Source organism: Desmodus rotundus, chromosome 2 (genome assembly GCF_022682495.2).
Source record: "Desmodus rotundus isolate HL8 chromosome 2, HLdesRot8A.1, whole genome shotgun sequence".
NCBI lineage: Eukaryota > Metazoa > Chordata > Mammalia > Chiroptera > Phyllostomidae > Desmodus > Desmodus rotundus.
In genome coordinates, this window is record NC_071388.1 from 185,235,843 (window position 1) to 185,257,692 (window position 21,850).

The 21,850-nt window shown below is 46.3% G+C and overlaps 1 protein-coding gene across 4 annotated transcripts in view; it reads left to right on the forward strand.

Moving 5' to 3' along the window:
• Positions 1–21,850, forward strand: part of NRP2 (neuropilin 2) — a 120,596-nt gene that overhangs the window by 38,151 nt on the left and 60,595 nt on the right. For all 4 annotated transcript variants that reach the window (XM_024563796.3, XM_024563797.3, XM_024563801.3 and 1 more), the window contains exons 4-7: positions 2,386–2,616; positions 3,680–3,835; positions 5,519–5,688; positions 14,394–14,549. In XM_024563796.3, the coding sequence (XP_024419564.2) occupies positions 2,386–2,616; positions 3,680–3,835; positions 5,519–5,688; positions 14,394–14,549 (713 nt within the window). The remainder of the gene's footprint in view (positions 1–2,385; positions 2,617–3,679; positions 3,836–5,518; positions 5,689–14,393; positions 14,550–21,850) is intronic.

The window sequence follows — 21,850 nt, forward strand, 5'->3', positions numbered from 1 at the left end:
TTAACCTTTATTCAGTTTCACACATTACAGAAAGGACCTGGGATTAGGTAGATATCTGCAAGACTCAAATTTTGTCTCAAGGATACTCACCCTTTTCTGAGATCTCCTCTCTGTATGTGATGGTCCGCTGCCTGCTTTCTGACACCCTGACTGCAGTTTAAACAGGGAGGTGGTGCGATTACAGACAAATTCACAATTATAATGGATGTTTGATTTTTTTTTTGCATAAAAAGGATCAAATTGTTTGTCTACCTCATTCAAAATAAGCCAGGGGATATACCCATGTATAGCCATGTATGTCAGAGATACATACACAATTTTTTTTGCCTTAAAGATCTCAGATTGAAAAATTATGTCCAATCACATGCAGGGCCTCAGAACCCTGGAAACTGGGTTCTTTAGAAACTCATATTCTCCAGACCTCTCTTGGGCTTACTAGGTATCCATTGTGGAGCCCCTGTCCCCCATGGATGGGAGGGACCAAAGAAAAGATTCCACCATCAATTCCCCACTCCCGGGGGGCTTGGGGAGTCCCCTTTCCTAGGAAGGGGAAGACAGTAGGGCAGACTCTAGGAGGGAATGTCAGGGTGCCTTTTCTGGAAGCAAGTTGTGAATAGGGAGTTAATTTCCTCTGGCTAAGTGGCCCACACGAAGAAGGCTGCACGGCAGTCATAAACACTAACCTTTCAAAGCTCCTTTCGGCCCCCCAGGAGCTGCCAGCTGGCGTGGTTTTGCCAAACTGCCTCATTTCCGGCCACTGAGGAGGCCCTCGGGAACTGAGGGCTTGATGGCAAACAAAGCTGGGGACTCTATGGTTTACAAACTGGGGGAGGCCCTGGCTGCCCATCGGGCTGCCCTGCCCTGAATGATGGAATGCAGACCTGCCAAGATGTGGCACATAGAGAACCTCCAACAAGCCCTGGAAAGGTTAGCTCTAGCCTCAAGTGTCCAGCCCCCACCTTGCCAAAGCACAGAGCTGGGGAGAAGGGTAGAAGTGATGGATGGGTAGGTAGGAATATTGGAATTTCCTGCCTGATGCTAAAAAAAAGTTGCAATCCCCTCCCCCGCTCATTTGCATGGCACCTTTTCCAAGTCAGACATTTGCTGCTTTCCAGAAAGCTATCATCAATAAAGAGACTCGCGGAGGGGCCTCTGCAGGAGCGTGGATAAAGACATCACTGCGGGCTAAGATCGGCATATTGACATCGCATAGTTATATTTCAGTGGGATCCCCAGAGGACACTTCCTGCCAGTAAACACCTGGTTTATTGAGTATTTCTCTGTTTTTTCTTCATGCTTAGAGTGCCTATTTATCCTCTTCATAAATCCTTCTACCTTTTTTAATTTTAAAATCAGAATGTCATGAAATCTATTCTGTCAGGCCAGAGTTTGGGCCAGTTGTCCTGGGACAGCCTGGGGCCCCTCCTGGCAAATGGTGTCCTGGTTAAAGTACCCTCCAGCTCTTTTAAGGTGACTCCACCTAGAGGCATTAGGAGATACGGTGCTGGAATCCTGTTACAGCCCCTGCTGCCCTCCCAGCCCGCACCAGGATGCAGAATGTGTGCTGCATTTTATAAGGACGTCTCCTAAGTCCCAAGAAAGCAGACACCAGCTCCTAGGAGAGAAACAAGGCCATCCCCACCAGAAAGGAACCAGAAGCCTTCCAAACGTCAATACACTGCCGCATTTTTCCAAACTTGTGGCTGGAGCGGCCTTTAACATCCCCAACACCCCGCTGTGATCCACCGGCTAAAAACGTTGATTGTTAATTGTCTGGCCACTACAGAGCAGCTCGTTTTAATATAGTCTTGACATGAATGAGACCCGAGCTCCCCTTTGCCCCTCCCCTGAGGCACCTTGGATCTTGGAGGGAGAAGGGGGCACTCAGTTGGCTCTGGTACAATAGGGGCTGTGTTGAGGTCAGCAATAAATAAGGGGTAACATTGTTTGCCCTGCTGGCAATCAGCAAGCCTTCCTTAAGGATTGAAATAACTTACATTTCTGGAGCAAGCAGCTGAGTAATGGAGAAAGAAGACTCTGTTCCTCTTTTCAAGGGAATCAACCTCTCTCTCTCTCTCTCTCTCACACACACACACACACACACACACACTTCTTTCTACCCCCCCCCCATTCTTCAATCTCTGCTCTTACTATGTAGAGCAAGCCATCTCGCCTCCTTAATTTCTCTGCTAAAGAGGGTCTGGCTTAAGGGCTTGAAACGTGACTGTGAAGAGTATGTTGCTTCAAGGGCCACTCCAGTGGAAACAAAGGCCTCGTGAGTAGGGGGATTTGGGCCCAAACATTTAAATAACTCATGCAACAGAGGCAGCTAAGAAAGGCATCTTCTTCTACTTTCTTAATGCTAGGGTTCTCTTTCCCATATAGGTTCTGAAGAGTGTTCAAAAAACTTCACAAGCCTCAATGGGACCATTGAATCCCCCGGGTTCCCCGAGAAGTACCCACACAACTTGGACTGCACCTTTACCATCCTGGCCAAACCCAAGATGGAGATAGTCCTGCAATTTCTGACCTTTGACCTGGAGTATGACCCCTTGCAGGTGGGAGAGGGAGACTGCAAATACGATTGGCTGGACATCTGGGACGGCATTCCGCACGGTGAGTGATGTCACTGTCACAAGGCGCTTCTGTAGACTCTCCTATTGTGCCTGTTAATGGCTTTAGTAAAAATTCAAAAAGGGAACCAAGACTTCAAAGCTCCTTAGGGTTTGTATATGACCCACGATGACTTTCTTTTCTTATCCTTCACCAAGGATGATTTCAGTGAAATTGCAGAAAGGCAGTTTGCTTTCTTGGAGATATTTGTTTGAAGAAGGCTAGGAAGAGACTGAGTAGATACTTGGATGAGGATGAGAAAAACTAGAGGTAATGTTTTTCTCTGCTCCAAGTTGTCAGGATTCCCATATCAAATGAGTCAGTGGCCACCCTCTATGCCCAAATAGGACTCTAGAGCCAGAATGATGAGGTTTAAATCCTGGCTCTGCTTATCGGCACCTCTGCAACCTTGGGCAGCTTACTAAGCTATCTGTCTTACCTGTGTAGATAAGCTGCTGTCATTGTCATTATAGTACTATAATTTCACTATTAGTGGTATAGTCATAGATGCCAAGGAGGTACATCACCCAAGGCCAAGAGGAACCAAGAACCTGTACTGCTTAGGAAGAGACCAGCATAAGTCTTGAGTATAATCAGTGTCAGTGAACAAGCCAACCTTTCGCTTTGGTAGCCATTCTAAGGATTTTGTCCTGTAGTGGAGACTCAACAGCTAAGCAATTTCATTTCCTGAATGAAGATTTAGTCATAAAACTTGGGTTTGAGTCCCAGCTTTGTTATTTCCTTGCTGCATGAACAATGAAAAGTCATGTGACCTCTCCAAACCTCAATTTATTCTTCTCTAGAGCAGGCATTATAATAATACCTTTCCAGCCCATCTCCCAGGTCTGTGAGAACAGAATGAAACCAGGTCAGCGAAAGTACTTTTTAATGTGCAAGAAAAATATGACACATTGTTCTTAAAACATGTCTTTAGTTGTTCTTTTGTGCCAAGGCATACGTACGTATGCTTTATGGAGTGACTTGCCATTGTGGGAAAGGAGAACATATTGAAAATGGAGTTTGACATTCCCTTTACTATTGACTTCTCTTTGTCTTGCATGTCCAGTTGGTCCCCTGATTGGCAAGTACTGTGGGACCAAAACACCCTCCGAACTCCGTTCATCGACAGAGATCCTCTCCCTGACCTTTCACACAGACATGGCGGTGGCCAAGGACGGCTTCTCTGCACGTTACTACCTGGTCCCCCAAGAGCCTCTAGAGAGTGAGTTGGCCGTTGGGAACCTCTGTCTGTCCTTCCAGCAGAACCGCAAGGGTGTGCTGACCTCGCCAGGACAAGGGGCCTGGTGGGAATTCTGCAGAACTTGCAATGGCATCTGAGTTCAGAGAATGGGAGCTGTAGCCTTTTGTTAGGCAAAGATTAATGAAAACAGAATAAATATTGATCTGGGTGCTCCTTTCTTTAAAGAAAAAAAAAAAAAAACACGTGTACTAAGAATTAGTTATTCCCAGGGAAAGTTAAGGGGCCATCTCAAGCCTCAGTTTTCTCATCTATGAACAGAAGGGAGGTTAGTTAGGGTATCTATAAAGTCTCCCCCCGTGCTAACATTTTTTGAGTCTGGAGCCATTTTTTCTCCGTCTTCAACCCTCCGTGGCCATGGTCACAAAGCAGCAATTTTAACCCTCTTTATATGTACTTTGACGTGAAACATCTCTCGCCAAGTAGAGGTTCTCTCACTGGACTGGTCCACTGGTTGGGCTTTCACTTCACACTTCCAATAAGCACAGCTTTTTAAGCTTCTACGATGTGCCATGCACTCTTTGCCAGGCAAAGTATTGGAAGTGTAGCTCTGACCCCAGCAGTCATGGGACTTGACCTCTAGTCTCTTGCCCTGAGCTACATCTTCATATCAGCTCCTCTTGGACATGTGCTTCAGTGGAAGAAACCCAAATGATCGCTTTAAGGACTAAAGGGAACACTTTCAGGATGATTAGAGCTGGGGAAACCCTGCCATGGTTGCAGATGGCATACCACACACTTACCTATACACATGGCAGCCTGGCCTGCTGGAAAGTTGATGGGTTGTATTCTGGGTTTTATTTATTTTTTGCTTGTTTGCTCATTTCCCCAAAGAGCTCATGCATACTGAATGACAAGAAAATAGTATTGCAATTTGCACCATGTCCTCCAAATGGCCAGCGTGGTCACAAAGCTAAAGAATAGGTTTGATGCCTGAAAAGATTGCTGGTCCTTATCAGACACACACACACACACACACACACACAAATGTTGACCAGTGTCCACAGTATCCGTGGGAAGCACAGCAATTAAACTGATGACACAAGGTCAGAGTAAGTGACTTCTGGGTCCATTTGCCCAGATAGGTGGTTCGGGGGAATGTAGAGTGACATGCATGTGTTTAGAGAGAGGTCTCCCAAAGACAGGTATTTATTGCTTTGTAATGTCTGTCTTCTGTGCTAGCACTCATTAGACACTGGAGTGAAAGAAAGAAAGAAGCAAAAGTGCCTTCTGGGTGTTTATTAATAAAGCAGGCTTCCCACGATGTATCAGCCCACCCAAATTGCCACAAGTCTATCGCACATATACCTGCATTTCAATAATGGTACATCTGGCATCTGTGAGCATCTGTAGCCTGCAGCACTAACAGTTCTTGTGCTTTAGATTGCATTTTTAATTTGTATGATGGTTCTTATTTATCCAAAGCCCGATTTCTTTTAGGTCCAATTTAGTTCCTTGCAGACCCAGAGGGGCTGTCAAGTTCTGTGTCTTGGTGTAGTTGTTTTTAAAATGCGAGCATATAATTAGGTCTTTAAGATGAGAGACTGCCTGCAAGGACTTGCCCCGAGAAGGGAGGAGTGTTTTGAGAGTCCCGGGGGTATGAGGTTGAGATACCTAACTCTGTCCTTGACCATCTCCATGTCCCAGACTTTCAGTGCAATGTCCCTCTGGGAATGGAGTCTGGCAGGATTGCTGATGAACAGATCAGTGCTTCTTCTACCTACTCCGACGGGAGGTGGAGACCTCAGCAAAGCCGGCTCCATGGTGATGACAATGGCTGGACACCCAACTTGGATTCCAACAAGGAGTATCTCCAGGTACTTACTCAGCTATCAGAGAGTATGCAGGGTGTGTGTGTGTGTATTGGTGGGTAAGGGGGTGGCTCCTCATCTTGAGTGGACAAAGGACAAGAAGAAAATAAGCAGAGCACACGTGAGACCTCCGTTTGTCCATCCATCCAAACAGATACATGTGCCAGGCACTGTGCTAGGTGCTGGGATAAAACGATGAGTAAGAGGGGCACTGCCCCTGCTCTTGTGAAGATTCCCAGCCTTGGAGAAGTTGTTTAGCCAGGGTGCTGTTTGCCCTTTCACTCTAGACATCCAAGGAACAGTCTATGAACAGTTCCAGCTCTCCTCACTCTCGGCACAGACAGGCATCTGAAATTCGATGGGGGGCAGGGGACAGCAGACAGTTTCCTAAGGGCAGGCTTGTTGAGTTGCTAGCTGAGCATGGCAGCTTCTCCTGATCTTTGCTTCTGGGGAGGAGCCCTGCCAGGAAGGATTTGCACAGAGCTATCAGAAGAACACATGGGAAAATGTCACTACCGGCAATGAAGCTCTAGTCGCCCAGATGCTCCTCAGCATCTTTGCAGACTATTGTTTGCTTTCCTTCTGAATAAGACTTGCAGTCCTGTCAAGTAACCCTTCCTTGCATGACAGCCTGGTCCAGTTCTCATCCCCAGGGGAGAGCAAGCTGCTGGTTCCATGCTAGAGCAATGACTTATGACACACGGCAGACAGCCTTGTGACCCATTGACAAGCCTGTCTGAGCTCTGACGTGACGTGGTGATCTCTGCTCTGAGAAGGACATTGCAGAGCACACAATGGGGAAGGGAGGAAGGCCACTTAGAAACTTCCAGGGAGGTTCTCACAGCAGAACCCTAAGGCCATTTGTCCCTATCTTCCCTCTGCCTCTCCAAAAATCCTTCTCATCCTGCAGAGCTTCCAGAAAGTTCTTCCTTGTAATGCACATCCCATTGATTATAGCCTTAGCTTTGGTCCTTAATCACATACTTTCTCTCACTGCTGTCCACCTGTTTATAATACACATACACAGCACTGGGTACTTCTTTTGAATGCTTAATAGTGCTGAGCGCATATTAAATAGCCAATAAATGCTTGCCGACTTAAATTCTACCAGTGTGTACTGGCTACACTTTGATCACACAGAGGTTACCATTAAGAAACATTGTGGCGGGATTTGGAAGATGGCGGCAACATAGGTGGGAGCGGAAACCACTTCCACTCAGCGCCAGGGAAATACCTAGCTGATCTGAGGAGCAGAGCGAACAGCCAACAGTACTCCAGCATATACGAAGATTAGAGACCAAAGATAGAGGACATTGAAAGATCTGACGGTAAGAAGAGTGCTCAAGGACAATAAGGTCCCCGGGACCCGGGACCGCGCGGTACAAGGGCTGCAGAGGCGCCAGCCCTGGCGCAGGGGCTGCTGCAGGAGTCCTGGGAGAGAGCCAGGCTGTGCTGTGAGCAGCCAGGTGCTTGATTAGACCAGGGGGGCTTGAAAAGGAGGAATTTCTCAAAAAGAAAAAGAAAATAGAGACACTCAGGGGCTAGTTAGAGAACTCTCGGTGGTGGCCGAGGCCCCTGGCGCCTCTCCCCCCTCCGCCCCTGGACTGCGAACGGGGAACGCGGGATAAGCAGCACCGGCGCTCACCTGAGGTCCGGTTGCGCGCGGTAGCGCGCGCGCAGATTAGCGAACGGGGCCCATACGTGAAACCCCGGAGGGGCGCCCACACCTGAAACCTCCGAGATCTTTTGGAGCAGAGACTAGCTGCTCCACCCACAGACCCAAAACCTCGGAACCGAGGACCGCGTGATTCGGTCCCAGGGCGGCCCCGCCCACCCGAGAGTCTCAAGCCCCGGGCGGCTGGATCGGGCTCCCAAGCGTAGAGCCTCTGGCTCGGCGGCGGGCTGCGCGCTCACCAAGCGTAGGGCCGGCTGGATGCGCACTTCCCAAGCACAAAGGGGCTGGCGAGAGTCGTAACACCAAGGCGGCTGAACCAGCAGCTTGCAGCGCGCCAGCCTCCCTAGCCTGGGCGGCTCGATTGGTCGGCCGGCTGCGCGCTCAGAGCCCAAATAACGTCACAAACCCGAAGCGGCTGGATTCCCCTGCTGCGCGCGCACGCGTCCGGAGCCAAAGCGGCTGGAGCGGCCACTCGAGAGTCCCAAGAACAAAGCTGCTGGATTGGCTGATCAACGGCCTGATTGCCTGCCAGGGACCACACCTACAAAACAGTGAAGAGTGTGACCCAGGAAGGAAGAAAAGTAAAACCAATCCTTCCAACCACCCCCTCCCGTTGCACAGACAGGACAACAGCAGAAATAACCTGAACGGTTTAAAGCCAACAGAAGATTTTTTTTTTTTTTTTTTCCCCTTTTTTTTTTTTTTTTTTTTTTTTTCCCTTTTCCTTTCCACCTGAACTCCTTCTTCCTCTCTCTCTCTTTTTTTTTCTTTCATTCCTTCTTCCTCCCATCCTTTACCATTTTTATGTCTTCTTCCTGCCTTCTTTTATCTATTTCTATGTTTTAATTTTTGTTAAAATTCCTTCTTATCTTGCCTCCGATCTTTCTTTAATCCTTCTTCCCTCCTTCCTCCCTTTCCTCCTTTCCTATTTCCTTTTTCCCTCCTTCCCATCTTTGGTTTTTTTTGTTTGTTTGTTTGTTTGTTTGTTTTTTCCTTTTCTTTCTCCCCCCCTTTCTATTTTTCCCACAGGTGCGACAACAAAACCTGGAGTGCTGAAAAGACTAGAGTTAGACCGTGTTAAACACATAAACGTCAGCTCAAGACCAGTGAGCACAGGAGAGTAAGGAGACAGCACCACCGAATCCCATTGGCATTCTACCATAGAAGTTCATATCATAAACCCAGGGATTCAGAACAAAGCAATTTAAGAAGCAGAGGCCAACAAGAAGAGCCTCACAAACAATGGGAAGACAAAGAAACAATTCCCAAATGAAAGGAAAGGAGGAAGTCTCAGAAAGAATGCTAACCGAAAAAGAGGCAAGTCAACTATCAGATACTGAGTTCAAAGCAATGGTCATCAGGAAGCTCACTGAGCTCTCTGAGCTCAAAGAGAACTACCAGAAACTACAAGGAAACTACAATGAACTCACTGCAAACTATATCAACATGAAAAAGGAAATAGAAAATATCAACAAGAGCCAAGAGGAAATGAAGAATACAATTTCTGAATTGAAGAACACAGTAGAAGGAATTAAAAGCAGACTTGATGAAGCAGAGGATCGGATCAGCGAGCTGGAGGATAAAGTAGAAAAAAACACCCAGAAGGAGCAAGAAAAGGAAAAGAGGCTCAGAAAGAATGAAGAGGCAATAAGGGAAATGCAGGACAACATGAAACGTAACAATATCCGTATAATAGGAATACCAGAAGGAGAAGAAGAAGAGCAAGGGATAGAAAACCTGTTTGAAAAAGTAATGATGGAAAATTTCCCTAATCTGAGGAGAGAAAAAGTCACCCAAATCCAGGAATCACAGAGAGTCCCAAACAAGAGGAACCCAAAGAGACCCACTGCAAGACACATCATAATTAAAATGGCAAATTTCCAAGACAAAGAGAGGATCTTAAAGGCAGCAAGGGAGAAAAAGGAAGTAACATACAAGGGAGCCCCAATAAGGTTAGCAACTGACTTCTCAATGGAAACGCTCCAAGCCAGAAGAGAATGGCAAAAAATATTCCAAGTAATGAGAACCAGAGGCCTCCAACCAAGACTACTTTACCCAGCAAGGCTCTCAATCAAGATAGAAGACCAAATAAAGAGCTTCCCAGACAAAAGAAGTCTAAAAGAATACAGCTCCACCAAACCAGCTCTGCAAGAGATGCTAAAGGGACTGCTTTAAGGAAAGGAAGGAAAAGAGAAAGACAGAGGAACACAGGTAGGAAATAATGGCAATGAATAACTACCTATCGATAATAACCTTAAATGTAAATGGATTAAATGCTCCAATCAAAAGACATAGAACAGCTGAATGGATAAGAAAACATGACCCACACATATGCTGCCTACAAGAAACCCATCTCAGGACAAAAGACTTACACAGACTGAAAGTGAAGGGCTGGAAACAAATTTTCCAAGCAAACGGACAGGAAAAAAAAGCAGGGGTAGCAATACTCATATCAGACAAAATAGACTTCCAAAGAAGGGCCATAAAGAGAGACCCAGAAGGTCACTTCATAATACTCAAAGGAAGAATCCACCAAGAAGACATAAACATTATAAATATATATGCACCCAACATAGGAGCACCCAAATACATAAAGAAAATCTTGGAGGATTTCAAGAAAGATATTGACAGCAACACAATTATAGTAGGGGATTTTAACACCCCACTATCAAAAATGGACAGGTCTTCCAAACAAAAGATTAACAAAGATATTGTGTCACTTAACAATACCCTAGAGGAAATGGACTTAACTGATATATACAGAGCTTTTCATCCCAAAGAAGCAAAATACACATTCTTTTCAAGTGTCCATGGATCTTTTTCAAAGATAGACCACATGATAGGACACAAAGCAACCCTCAACAAATTCAAGAAAATTGAAATCATATCAAGCATCTTCTCTGACCACAAGGGTCTGAAACTAGAAACCAACCCCAAGGGTAAAAACCCAAAACACTCAAAATCATGGAGACTGAATAGCATGCTATTAAACAATGAATGGGTCAAGAACGAGATTAGGGAAGAAATCAAAAACTTCCTGGAAACAAATGAAAACGAACTCACAACAACCCAAAACCTATGGGACACAGCTAAGGCAGTCCTGAGAGGGAAGTTCATAGCAATACAGGCCTACCTTAAGAAGTTAGAAACAGTTCACACAAACAACCTAACCCTACGCCTACAAGAACTGGAGGAACAACAACAAAGACAGCCCAGAGCAAGCAGAAGGAAGGAAATAACCAAGATCAGAGCAGAACTAAATGACATAGAGACTAAAAGCACAATTGTAAGGATCAATGAATCCAGAAGCTGGTTCTTTGAAAAGATAAACAAAATCGACAAGCCTTTAAGTAGGCTTATCAAGAAGAAAAGAGAGAGGATCCAAATAAACAGAATTAGAAATGAAAGAGGAGAGATTACAACTGATACCACAGAAATACAAAGGATCGTAAGAAATTACTATGAAGACCTATATGCTAAGAAATTTGAAAACCTAGATGAAATGGACACATTTCTAGAAAAATATAATCTTCCAAAACTGACTGAAGAAGAAGCAGAAAACCTGAACAGACCAATATCAGCAAAGGAAATTGAAGCAGTCATCAAGAAACTCCCATCACACAAAAGCCCTGGACCAGATGGTTTCACAGGAGATTTCTACAAAGCATTTAAGGAAGAACTAACCCCTATCCTTCACAGACTATTCGAAAAAATCCAAACTGATGGAAGACTCCCAAACTCTTTTTATGAAGCCAACATCATCCTAATCCCAAAACCAGATAAAGACACAACGAAGAAAGAAAACTTCAGGCCAATATCGCTGATGAACATAGACGCTAAAATTCTCAACAAAATATTAGCAAACCGCATCCAGCAATATATTAAAAAGATCATCCACCATGACCAAGTGGGATTCATCCCAGGGATGCAAGGATGGTACAATATTCGCAAATCAATAAACATAATACATCACATCAACAACAGCAAAGACAAAAATCACATGATCATATCAATAGATGCGGAAAAAGCATTCGATAAGATACAGCACCCATTTCTGATAAAAACACTCAGCCAAGTGGGAATAAAGGGAGCAGTCCTCAACATAATTAAGGCCATATATGAGAGACCTACAGCCAGCATCACATTCAATGGACAAAAACTTAGAGCTTTCCCACTAAGATCAGGAACAAGACAAGGATGCCCTCTCTCACCACTCCTATTCAACATAGTATTGGAAGTCCTAGCCACAGCAATCAGACAAGAAAAAGCAATAAAAGGCATCCAAATTGGAAAAGAGGAAATGAAACTGTCACTGTTTGCAGACGACATGATAGTGTACATGGAAAACCCTATAGACTCCACTCAAAAACTACTCGACCTAATAAATGAATTTGGCAAAATAGCTGGATACAGAGTCAATACCCAGAAATCAAAGGCATTCCTGTACACCAACAACGAAACTGCAGAAACACAAATCAGGAAAAAAATCCCATTCGATATAGCAACAAGAAAAATAAAGTACCTAGGAATAAACCTAACCAAGGAGGTAAAAGACCTGTACTCAGAAAACTACACAACACTGAAGAAAGAAATTAAGGAAGATACAAACAAATGGAAGCATGTACCATGTTCATGGATTGGAAGAATTAACATCATCAAAATGGCCATACTACCCAAAGCAATTTATAGATTCAATGCAATCCCTATTAGAGTACCCATGACATATTTCACAGATATAGAACAAACATTGCAGAAATTCATATGGAACCATAAACGACCTCGAATAGCAGCAGCTATTTTGAGAAAGAAGGACAAAGCAGGAGGTATCACAATACCTGATATCAAACTGTATTACAAGGCAACGGTAATCAAAACAGCCTGGTACTGGCATAAAAACAGGCTCATAGACCAATGGAACAGAATAGAGAGCCCAGAAATAAACTCAAATCTATACGATCAATTAATATTTGACAAAGGAGGCAGGAGCATAAAATGGAGCAAAAACAGTCTCTTCAACAGATGGTGTTGGGAGATCTGGACAGCTACGTGCAAAAAAATGAAACTCGATCACCAACTTACGCCATACACGAAAATAAACTCAAGATGGATAAAAGACTTAAATATAAGCCGTAACACCATAAAAGTCCTTGAGGAAAACATTGGCAGGAAAATCTCAGACATTCCACGCAGCAACATCCTCACAGACACATCCCCTAAAGCAAGGGACATAAAGGAAAGAATAAACAAATGGGACCTCATCAAAATAAAAAGCTTCTGCATGGCTAAAGAAAACAGCACCAAATTACAAAGAGAACCAACAATATGGGAAAGCATATTTGCCAATGATACCTCAGACAAGGGCCTGATCTCCAAAATATATAAAGAACTCACACGACTCCACTCCAGGAAGACAAACAACCCAATTAAAAAATGGGCAAAGGACTTGAACAGACACTTCTCCAAGGAAGACATACAGAAGGCCCAGAGACATATGAAAAGATGCTCAGCATCACTAGCCATCAGAGAGATGCAAATTAAAACCACAATGAGGTATCATCTCACACCAGTCAGAATGGCCAACATAAACAAATCCACAAACAAATGTTGGAGAGGATGCGGAGAAAAGGGAACCCTAGTGCACTGTTGGTGGGAATGCAGACTGGTGAGGCCACTGTGGAAAACAATATGGAATTTCCTCAGAAAACTAAAAATGGAACTGCCCTTTGACCCAGTAATTCCACTGCTGGGATTATACCCTAAGAACACTGAAACACCAATCCAAAAGAATCTGTGCACCCCAATGTTCATAGCAGCACAATTTACAATAGCCAAATACTGGAAGCAACCGAAGTGCCCATCAGCAAACGAGTGGATCCAAAAACTATGGTATATTTACACAATGGAATTCTACGCAGCAGAGAGAAAGAAGGAGCTTATACCCTTTGCAACAGCATGGATGAAACTGGAGAGCATTATGCTAAGTGAAATAAGCCAGGAAGTGAGGGACAAATACCATATGATCTCACCTTTAACTGGAACATAAGCAATAGAAGGAAAAAGCAAACAAAATATAACCAGAGACATTGAAGTTAAGAACAATGTAACAATAGCAAGGGCGGGGGTGGGGGGCGGGGGCGGGGACAGTGGGTAGAGGGGATTACAGGAACTACTATAAAGGACACATGAACAAATCCAAGGGGGAGGGTGGAGAGGGGGGAGGGAAGTGGGTTCACCTGGGGTGGGGTGAAGGGATGGGGGAAAAGGCATACAACTGTAATTAAATAACAATAAATAAATTAAAAAAAAAAAAAAAAAATAACAGGAACAATCAAAAAAAAAAAAAAAAAAAAAAAAAGAAACATTGTGGCTAGCAAAGGAATGACATCCAGCAATTTCCAAATGGGTTTGGTGTTGTGGGAGAGGAGGTGCCTCAAAATGTTGGCCATCCTTCTCATCGAGCTGAAGGTCAGGACTTGGTGCATAAGACTAATTGCTTGGGCAGACTCTGCATGCCCTTTGACCCCTTCCTGACCTGAACGACTAACTACACAATGGAATGAGGTACTTAGGGGAGGGGAGGCAGCCCTGAGCTGAGACTTTTGCAAGTAGGGCTTTATAAGTCAATTGGATTGAATCGGACCGGATCAGAGTGAAGTGGATTGGTTTGGATTTAGCCATTGTTCCTTTAAAACAGAATCTGCTTTCGCCATCCAAGGCAGGCTGTGGTTTAGTAAGAAGGGTTCCTTCTTCTAGGTGTTCAATGATTCTTTTAAGATAAACTTAATACCGTTCATTCAGATTTGCAAAAAGAATAAAAAGGAGGGAAAAAAATAAATGTTACAATTTCAAAGGTGCCCAATTGAGTGTCAGATAAGTTGAGTTTAACCATCCAGTGGTAGTGCAAATTGGTCCTTCATCACCAATGCATGTGAGTGAATCACAGCCACAGGTATAATACCGTGTCCTTTGAAGAAAAACCAAGATGCTGCCTTGTACTGCAAGCTACACCCCCCCTTACTTCACCTGTCTTCTTCAGGTGGACCTGCGCTTTCTAACCTTGCTCACGGCCATTGCAACACAGGGAGCGATTTCCAGGGAAACTCAGAATGGCTATTATGTCAAATCCTACAAGCTGGAAGTCAGCACTAATGGCGAAGACTGGATGGTGTACCGGCATGGCAAAAACCACAAGGTAAATCCACTTCCCCACTTCAAAGCCATGCTGGGATGGTGCAGGAGGGGTGGGGCAAGAAGACTTTCAAGTTGACCCCACACAGGAAAGGAGGCCTGGCTCACTGAGGCTCAAATAATTGATGGAGGTGTGGGAGGTGCTGGCCCAGAAAATATTCTTTATCCTAAAATGATTGGAAAATACCATTTCTCCAAAAGCATGGCTGCAGTTGCATCTTGCAGAGCAGAAAGAGGAGAGAGGTGGGAGAGAGAGAGAGAACATGCAGGCTGCTCTCTGACTACAAATGAAGGAGAAAATGTGCTCCCAGCCCGTGTCTCCCACACAGGATTCATTGAGCATTTATGGCCTGAGTCCCTTCCACATGCTGGGTTAACAATCACAAAACCGCATGACATGGCAGTTCAGGAGTTACCGAGGTCTGGAAATGAAAGGGGCACAAATCCTGAGAGGGAATCACAGTCTCCCGAAGAAGAGAGAGGACAATACTTAATGAAGAGAAATTTAGTTTGTCAGGGACGGCGTCTGAACTGGCAATCATGCTTGGCAGCAAAGCATTGAATTCTCTCGGCTGGTGCCTTCGGTGTCTGTGGCTCCCAGAGGTGTGTCCGGCTGCGCGGTGTGGGGCTTTTGTTGTCCGTGTGGATGAATGTCTGGCACTCAGTTTTCTTAAGACGCAAGGCATTCTGGCAGCGAACAGGCCAGCACTGGTGATGTGCTTGTGTGCTCGGCGTCTGGGGGGCTTATTGGTAATGGCCAGTGGTCTCACCTGGATGGGAGGGGGGTCTGTTCATCATTGGCTGGCTCTCAGGTCTGGAGGGAGAGTGCTCACCCTTCTCTGAAGGGAACTGGGGACAGAGGGAAAGAGTGTCTCCTCTTTAGTGCTGTAGTTCCTCCAGACCCCTGGTCTGTTGGGTCATGAATGATCAAAATGGGACACATGCAGCCAGACCTAGAGGGGCCACCGATCTTCTCCAAACAGTCTGCTCAGCTGCTGTCACTGACCCGAGGCAGCTTGCTCTTCCTGGAGCAACTGGAAATCTTGGACCCAGAAAATCCCGAGCTATATAATGTTGGTGGCACTGTTTCACTCGGGAAATGTGAGTTTTTAAAGGAGTGGATTTTTTTTTAATTAAAATTGCCATAGTAACATGGCACCATTCATCTGAAAATCGTGGCTTCTAGATTACTAGTTTTCAATGCACACATACGCAGAAATTCCCCATCTCACAGAAAAAGTGAGCGAAAGGCTTCTTTACCCTGGCATGTGGAGCCAGGTCTAGTTTCTCATTGACTTCACTTGTTCCAGAAAGAGTTCTCAAATAGTACTTGTCCATGGCAGGCTGGGTGGGCCTTGGGGGTTGGGTGCACTGTGGACTGAGTCTTCATCCCATCCCACTCATTTTCATGCCTTCTTTCTCCACCCACCCTTTGTAGTAAGAAACTGGTGGAACCCAGAAGCTTAGCCACGTAGGCGAGGGCCAGCAGCTGGGTAGGTGTGGGTCCTGGGGGAGGAGGAGGAGGCCCACCTGACTGCCTCCCTGTCCAAGCTCAATGACTAAGCAGCACTGGCCAGAGGGATACTGTAGCATAAGCCGATTTTAAAAGCACGCAGATGGACCGGGATGCTATTTAAAACACCATTTGTAGGAAATCTGCTTTTGGAAATACCTTAGCACTGCATATTTTGATAGAATGCTGTCCTTCCTGGCTTTATCCCTGGTATTCGTTCTGCAGGGAAGATATTCCTGAGAATTGAATTTCGCTTTCTGGACTCCTTTAGAATCATTCTTCTCAACTTTTTCATATTGGATACATCATTCTCTTTCTCTCTCTCTCTTTTGCCTCTTCTTCCCACCCTCGGCTACTGGCTAAATTTTCTCCTCAGTAGCTAAGGGGTGATTTTGCTTTTGTTTTGCTGTTGTTCTCTGGTTGTTTAGTGACTCAGTCTTGCCCACATAAAGGCTCTGAGGCAGAAAAAAAGCCCTGTCTCTTACCATTAGAAATTCATCCTCATGGTACCTAAAAGGAGGCAGGAGAATGCAAAGCCTGCCAATTAAGCATTGCCCCCTCCCCCACACTCCCTCACCCCACTGCAAGCAGCAGGCAGGTGACAGGGGAGACCTGCTGGGTCCTCCTCTCCAAGGGTGATCTCCGGTGCCCCTTTATTAGCAGACCAACCCCCTAGATGTCTGTATTTAATGTGCAGACTCCATACCTCTCCTGAGCCTCAGCGTGGCTCTCTGGGCTGTTCGGGTTGAAATAGTTGAGTGAACCATGCCAAATAGATTTGTCAAGTCTGCTGCAGTTTGATTTGATGCCATGAAGGGGAGGCGGGGTGAGGAGGGGACTTGGGGGCAGTGGAGGGAGAGGCTCCGTCTATGCCGGGTGCTACCGCTGAGCCTTTCTTTGTAGCCACTGGATGGTGGGCACCGTGCCAAGCTAACTGGTGCTAAGTAGCGGGCTTGAAAGCAAAATTCAGACAGCAGGACCTGTGAGCACAGTGTAGCCGAGAAGGAGGCAGCAGCCGGCTCCGCTCTGCATATGGGGGAGGGCTCACAGATGCAAACCAGTGCACGGGTGTGAAGAGGGGATGGTGATCTTTGGAGCAGAAATGTGGGAACCTGATTTTATTCCCTGGTCACTGTCAACAGCAATGCAATGTACCAAAGGCCAGGGAATTTGGGAAACTGGAGAAAAACAAGATTAATGAGCCCTTAGGGTAATGGAAAATGGCTGTGCTGTTTCCTTGCAAAACACTATTTACAATTTGGACCCAGGCTGGGCAAAGGCAAGGACTGGGCCTGTTGGAGGGACAACTTTCTCCTTGTGACCAGGAAGCGAGGAAAACTAGGAACTCTTTTCCAGCCTTCCCCAGCCTGGAGCAGCACCTTCTTAGTCTCTTCCATCCATCAGGCTGTGGTGAGATTGCCTACGAAAAGGGTTTTACACTGTTGCTGTGGGCATTGCAAGCATCCTCCAGGCAAAACGCAACACAGTTATGCAGGCCATATGCACCACACATTCCCGAGTCCTTGTCCAATTCCACATGCCACAGGCATGGAACCCATGATTTTCCTATAGGGCGGGCCCCCTTGTGCGCATTTACAGCATAACCACAAGGCAGAGAGCTTGTCCGTCTGAGGCAGCCCATGCCCAGCCCATGTGCTCCCTTAGATTATACAAATTGCTTCCCATAGATTTCCTCAGAAACCACAAGCAGAAAACGACTGCTTTTGGTTTCCCCAGCTGTATTAATAACACCCCAAACATAGACGGAGTGTTGTAAATACAACGGTAGAAGGTTCACGGATGTGTCTATAATTACAGGCACAATTATGTACACACAAACCCAGGAGAGGCCTGGAGAAAGAGGGAGGGACTGGTCAGGTTCCCGCTCACCTCGGAGTCGCTGGTTCCCTGAATCTGCATTGAAGGGAATGAGACCAAGACTGGTGTCAGGACAGGGGGACAGAGGCCATTGCCCTTATATGTCCAAGCAAAAGCCCTTGTCTTCAGTCCTCCCTTATTTGGTGAATGTGGGCATCTCCCTTGCTGACACAGCTCTGGTTACCTTTCTCTTAGTCACCGTGCTGCTGGGCTAGTCTGATGTATTTAGAATAATTTTGGCTGAAAGAAAGTCTAGGGGTTGCTAAATATATCCCGGTGACCACACTGGGGATGGGAGGGTGAGGACGGGGATGAGGAAAGGTTTGGGTCCAAGAATATATAGAATGACCCCCTAGTGAGGGGCAGAAATGCACTAAGCCCATCAAATTAATGTAACGATGACCTCCAAGGGGCTCAGAGAACCCTCAGGCCCCGGCTTGTACACTTCCATCCTGTTTCAAAGACTGTGAAATTGAGGATTTCAAAGACAAGTGATTTGTCCTAGGGTAATGGAGAAAACCCTGTAGACTGCACCTGGTCGCCAGGCTTTGATTTCCAGGCTGGTGGTGGACACATGCCTGGCTCATCATCTTGCATCCAGGGGGAAATTGGCTTCCTAGATGTTCGGTCTAGAGGTCCGGAGGTGTGCTTTCTCTAGGAGAGCCTCTGTTAGAGGGGAGATCCGAAGGCAAGTCGCACTTAGCATGGCGTAGAGTGCCAGGCTCCGCATTTCAGAGTCTGGGCTCCGTCCTAGAGTCCTGAGGATGCAGAGTTGAAAGAGGTTGCTCTGCATTTGATTTGGCCACATTCCTTGAAAACAAACAAATGCCCCACTTCAAAAATCCTCTGTCCTATATTTATTTTCTAAATTAAAACTAATCATTTCAAAAGCCGTTTGTGAATTTCAAAACCTCTGTGAAACAGATCAGAGGCTGAGGAGGAGAGAGAGCGGTGTCGGAAAACCAAACCCCCCTGATCAGTTGGCTCACAGTTCAAACCACGTGGCGGCGTCAACTTTCAGATGATGCGCTGTGTGACCTCGGAAATTTCTCTGCACAGCCCTGTGCCTCAGTGTTGCCGTCTGCCCAAGTGGAGTGGTGCTGCAGCTGCTGTTGGCAAAGCACCTTGGGATCTGTAGATGGAAGGCTCTCTGCCGATATAATTAATGTATTAGGCCCACAAAGCTCTTCTTGAGCAGAAGCAAGTTATCAATTTAAAAAGTAACAAGGCCCCATGGGATATTTATGTGCCTCTTTTAAAATCAGAGGTCTGGAAGAGGCCTGATAAGTCATCCAGACCGCTCCCTGCATCTGATGGGGCCTGCTGCCTGCGGTCAGTGTTCCCCTGTTGGCCTCCTTCTTCTCTTGGGAGTGCAATCATTCCTCCAATTAATAATGTTGACTTTTCCAAAAATACCTTTTTTAAAAAACCTCCTGGCACATGACTGGCCTCCCCTTATCCTTTTGATTGCTATAATTGTGTTTATTGTATGTAAGATTAGGACAGTGACTCAAACCATCAGCCTGGAATGGGCATCAGCCTTCAGAAGTCGTGGGTATGTTTGCATTGTCTCACCAGGGTTATGTGTGTTCAGAAGAGGGCTGATGCCTTTTCCAAATTCATGTCCCCCCATTTAGCTGCCCCCCTCAGTTATAACTGAGAAGAATCCAGGGCCCTAGGTAATTAAGTTTGTTCCTTATCCATTTGCCATGGGATGAGCTCAGACCTTTAGCCTCTCCACTTAGGAAGCTCAAGGGAAAATTTCATTATACATATGCTTGGAACCTTTTCTCCATCAGCCTCCCCTGGCTGGCTTCACCCAATGCCCGTGGGTGCTGAATTGTCTCTGGGAGCTGAGACCAGCCTCCCTGGAGCTTTTAGCCTTGGTGCTAAATTCCCCATGCTTCCCAGACCACTGCTGTGCGTAGGGGCTGATGGGACGGAGCAAAGGAGCAAGGGATGTGGAAGGGCATCCTGATTTTGCTGGGCTGGGAAAGTGTGCTCTTTGCCGGAACCGCAGAGGCCCCGATGAGCACCAGCACCAACACCTCATCCGGTCCATTGTCAGGTTCTCTGCTCTCGCCATTTTCCTTCTCCGGTTTGAGATTCCCCCGGAAGAGCTAGACAGGTGGCAGATAGGCTCAGGAATCCCATTCCCTGTACCTTTTTGGTTTCTCTGCTGCCCACCTGCAAGTTACAAAAAATGTGGCAAAATGTCTCTTTTAGGAGGTTTTTAGTGTGTAGGGCCCTTCCTACCCAGTTAGACTGTCTGTTCCCCCCACACCCCACCCTCACAGGAGGACGCTGACCATCCCCTCCAGCCCTTCACTGCTCTGTCCCTACACTCTCCCCCACCCCATCTCTCCTCCAGCCCCAAGTCCCCAAGCGGCCCTCCTCTCCTCTCCTCCCCAATGCTTTCCTGTCTCAGATCCTGAAACCCTAATCCTGTTAGTATGCTGTGTTCCAGGGCTCGGTGTCTCCATGGGGGTAACATAATCCCTACACACGCAGATGGGGATGTACACACCCCCACCCTCTCTCCCCACCCCAGAAAGGAACCCACGGGCCTCCCCCGCCCTGCACCCCGTGACACGCTGCTGCTTCTCCCTCCCCTCCTTCGCATTAGCAAAAAACAGCTTGATGACAAAAACAGCCCTAAAGTAAAGGACGAGGAGCCAGGAGGGCATCGGTCATAAATGAGCGTTCGGTGGTTAGGGAACTGCCTTTGCCCCTCCCCCATCCTTACCCTCACTTAAATTCTCTCATATATAGGAGACACATCCTTTCTGACTCTCTGTCTGGCTAAGTTCCCATATCCACTAGAATGAAAGCTTAAAAAAATTTTTTTTATAGTCTTCAAGGAGGAGTTTTAAGAGGGAAATGTCAGGACCATGATTTAGAAAAAGGGGGGAGGAAATGTCCATTCCTTTAACATCATTTTCCCCCAGTGCAGTAGTGCCCCCCAGCATACACACACCCCACCCCTCACCTGTTTCGTGCAACCAATTAATTAAAAAGGATGGAATTCATTGATTGACAGTTTAGTTTTTTACGTGTGGATCGGATGGCTGGTTTCAGAGAAAATGCAAGGGCAGGGGTGGAGAGGGGGGACAGGCCCCTGGGCCCTGCAGGAAGGGTGAGTCAGTACATTCGTCTCTACCCCTGGTCTCCCCAGCTCCCGCCCTTCGTTCCTGCCACCCCTCTCTGCTGCCTGCTTTGTGCTCCTCCTCCTTCTGTGTCTGTACCAAGTAGATAGAAAAGGAGAACTTTGGGTGCAATGAAACATTTATTAGTGGAGAGAAGTACTTCTCTTTTTTTTTTTTTTTTTTTAAAGAAAGAAGTAGAAGAACATTGCCTCACACTTTCTACCTCAGGGCCCTAGCACTGAACTGGCTTTGAAAAATTTCCTGCTTTCTTTGCAGTCCCTGGAGCTGGCTACGTTCAGATATTTACAGAAAAATAGAAATAAACTGTAGGTCACATCATAGGTAATGAAGAGACGGGTGTGTGCAGGCTGAACACCGAAGCCCTACGCAAAGGGGAGGCAGTGCCCATAATCGGAGCCTGCATCTTCCACCAGGGACCTGCTCACTGAGGAAGGCTGAACAGCCAGGAAACACCGTGAGGCCGCACTCAAAGGCTTTGGTGGACGTGGAGCGTCTCCTTGTCCTGGGCACCGGGATGTCGATGGCAGACAGGATAGTGTGTAAGAAAGGGACTCAGGTCTGGCAGAAAATCCCCCAGCCCAGAGGCCTCCAGGGTAGGCAGGCCGAAATGCCCACTATTCCCAGCTGTGCCAAATTCGCTGCATATTATTCAATGAGCACTCAAGCCGGGGTCAGCAGGGAGAAGTAGCTATGACTAAAATGGGGCAGAAAAGACAGAAAGGTTGACCTAAGAAACCATCAGTGATG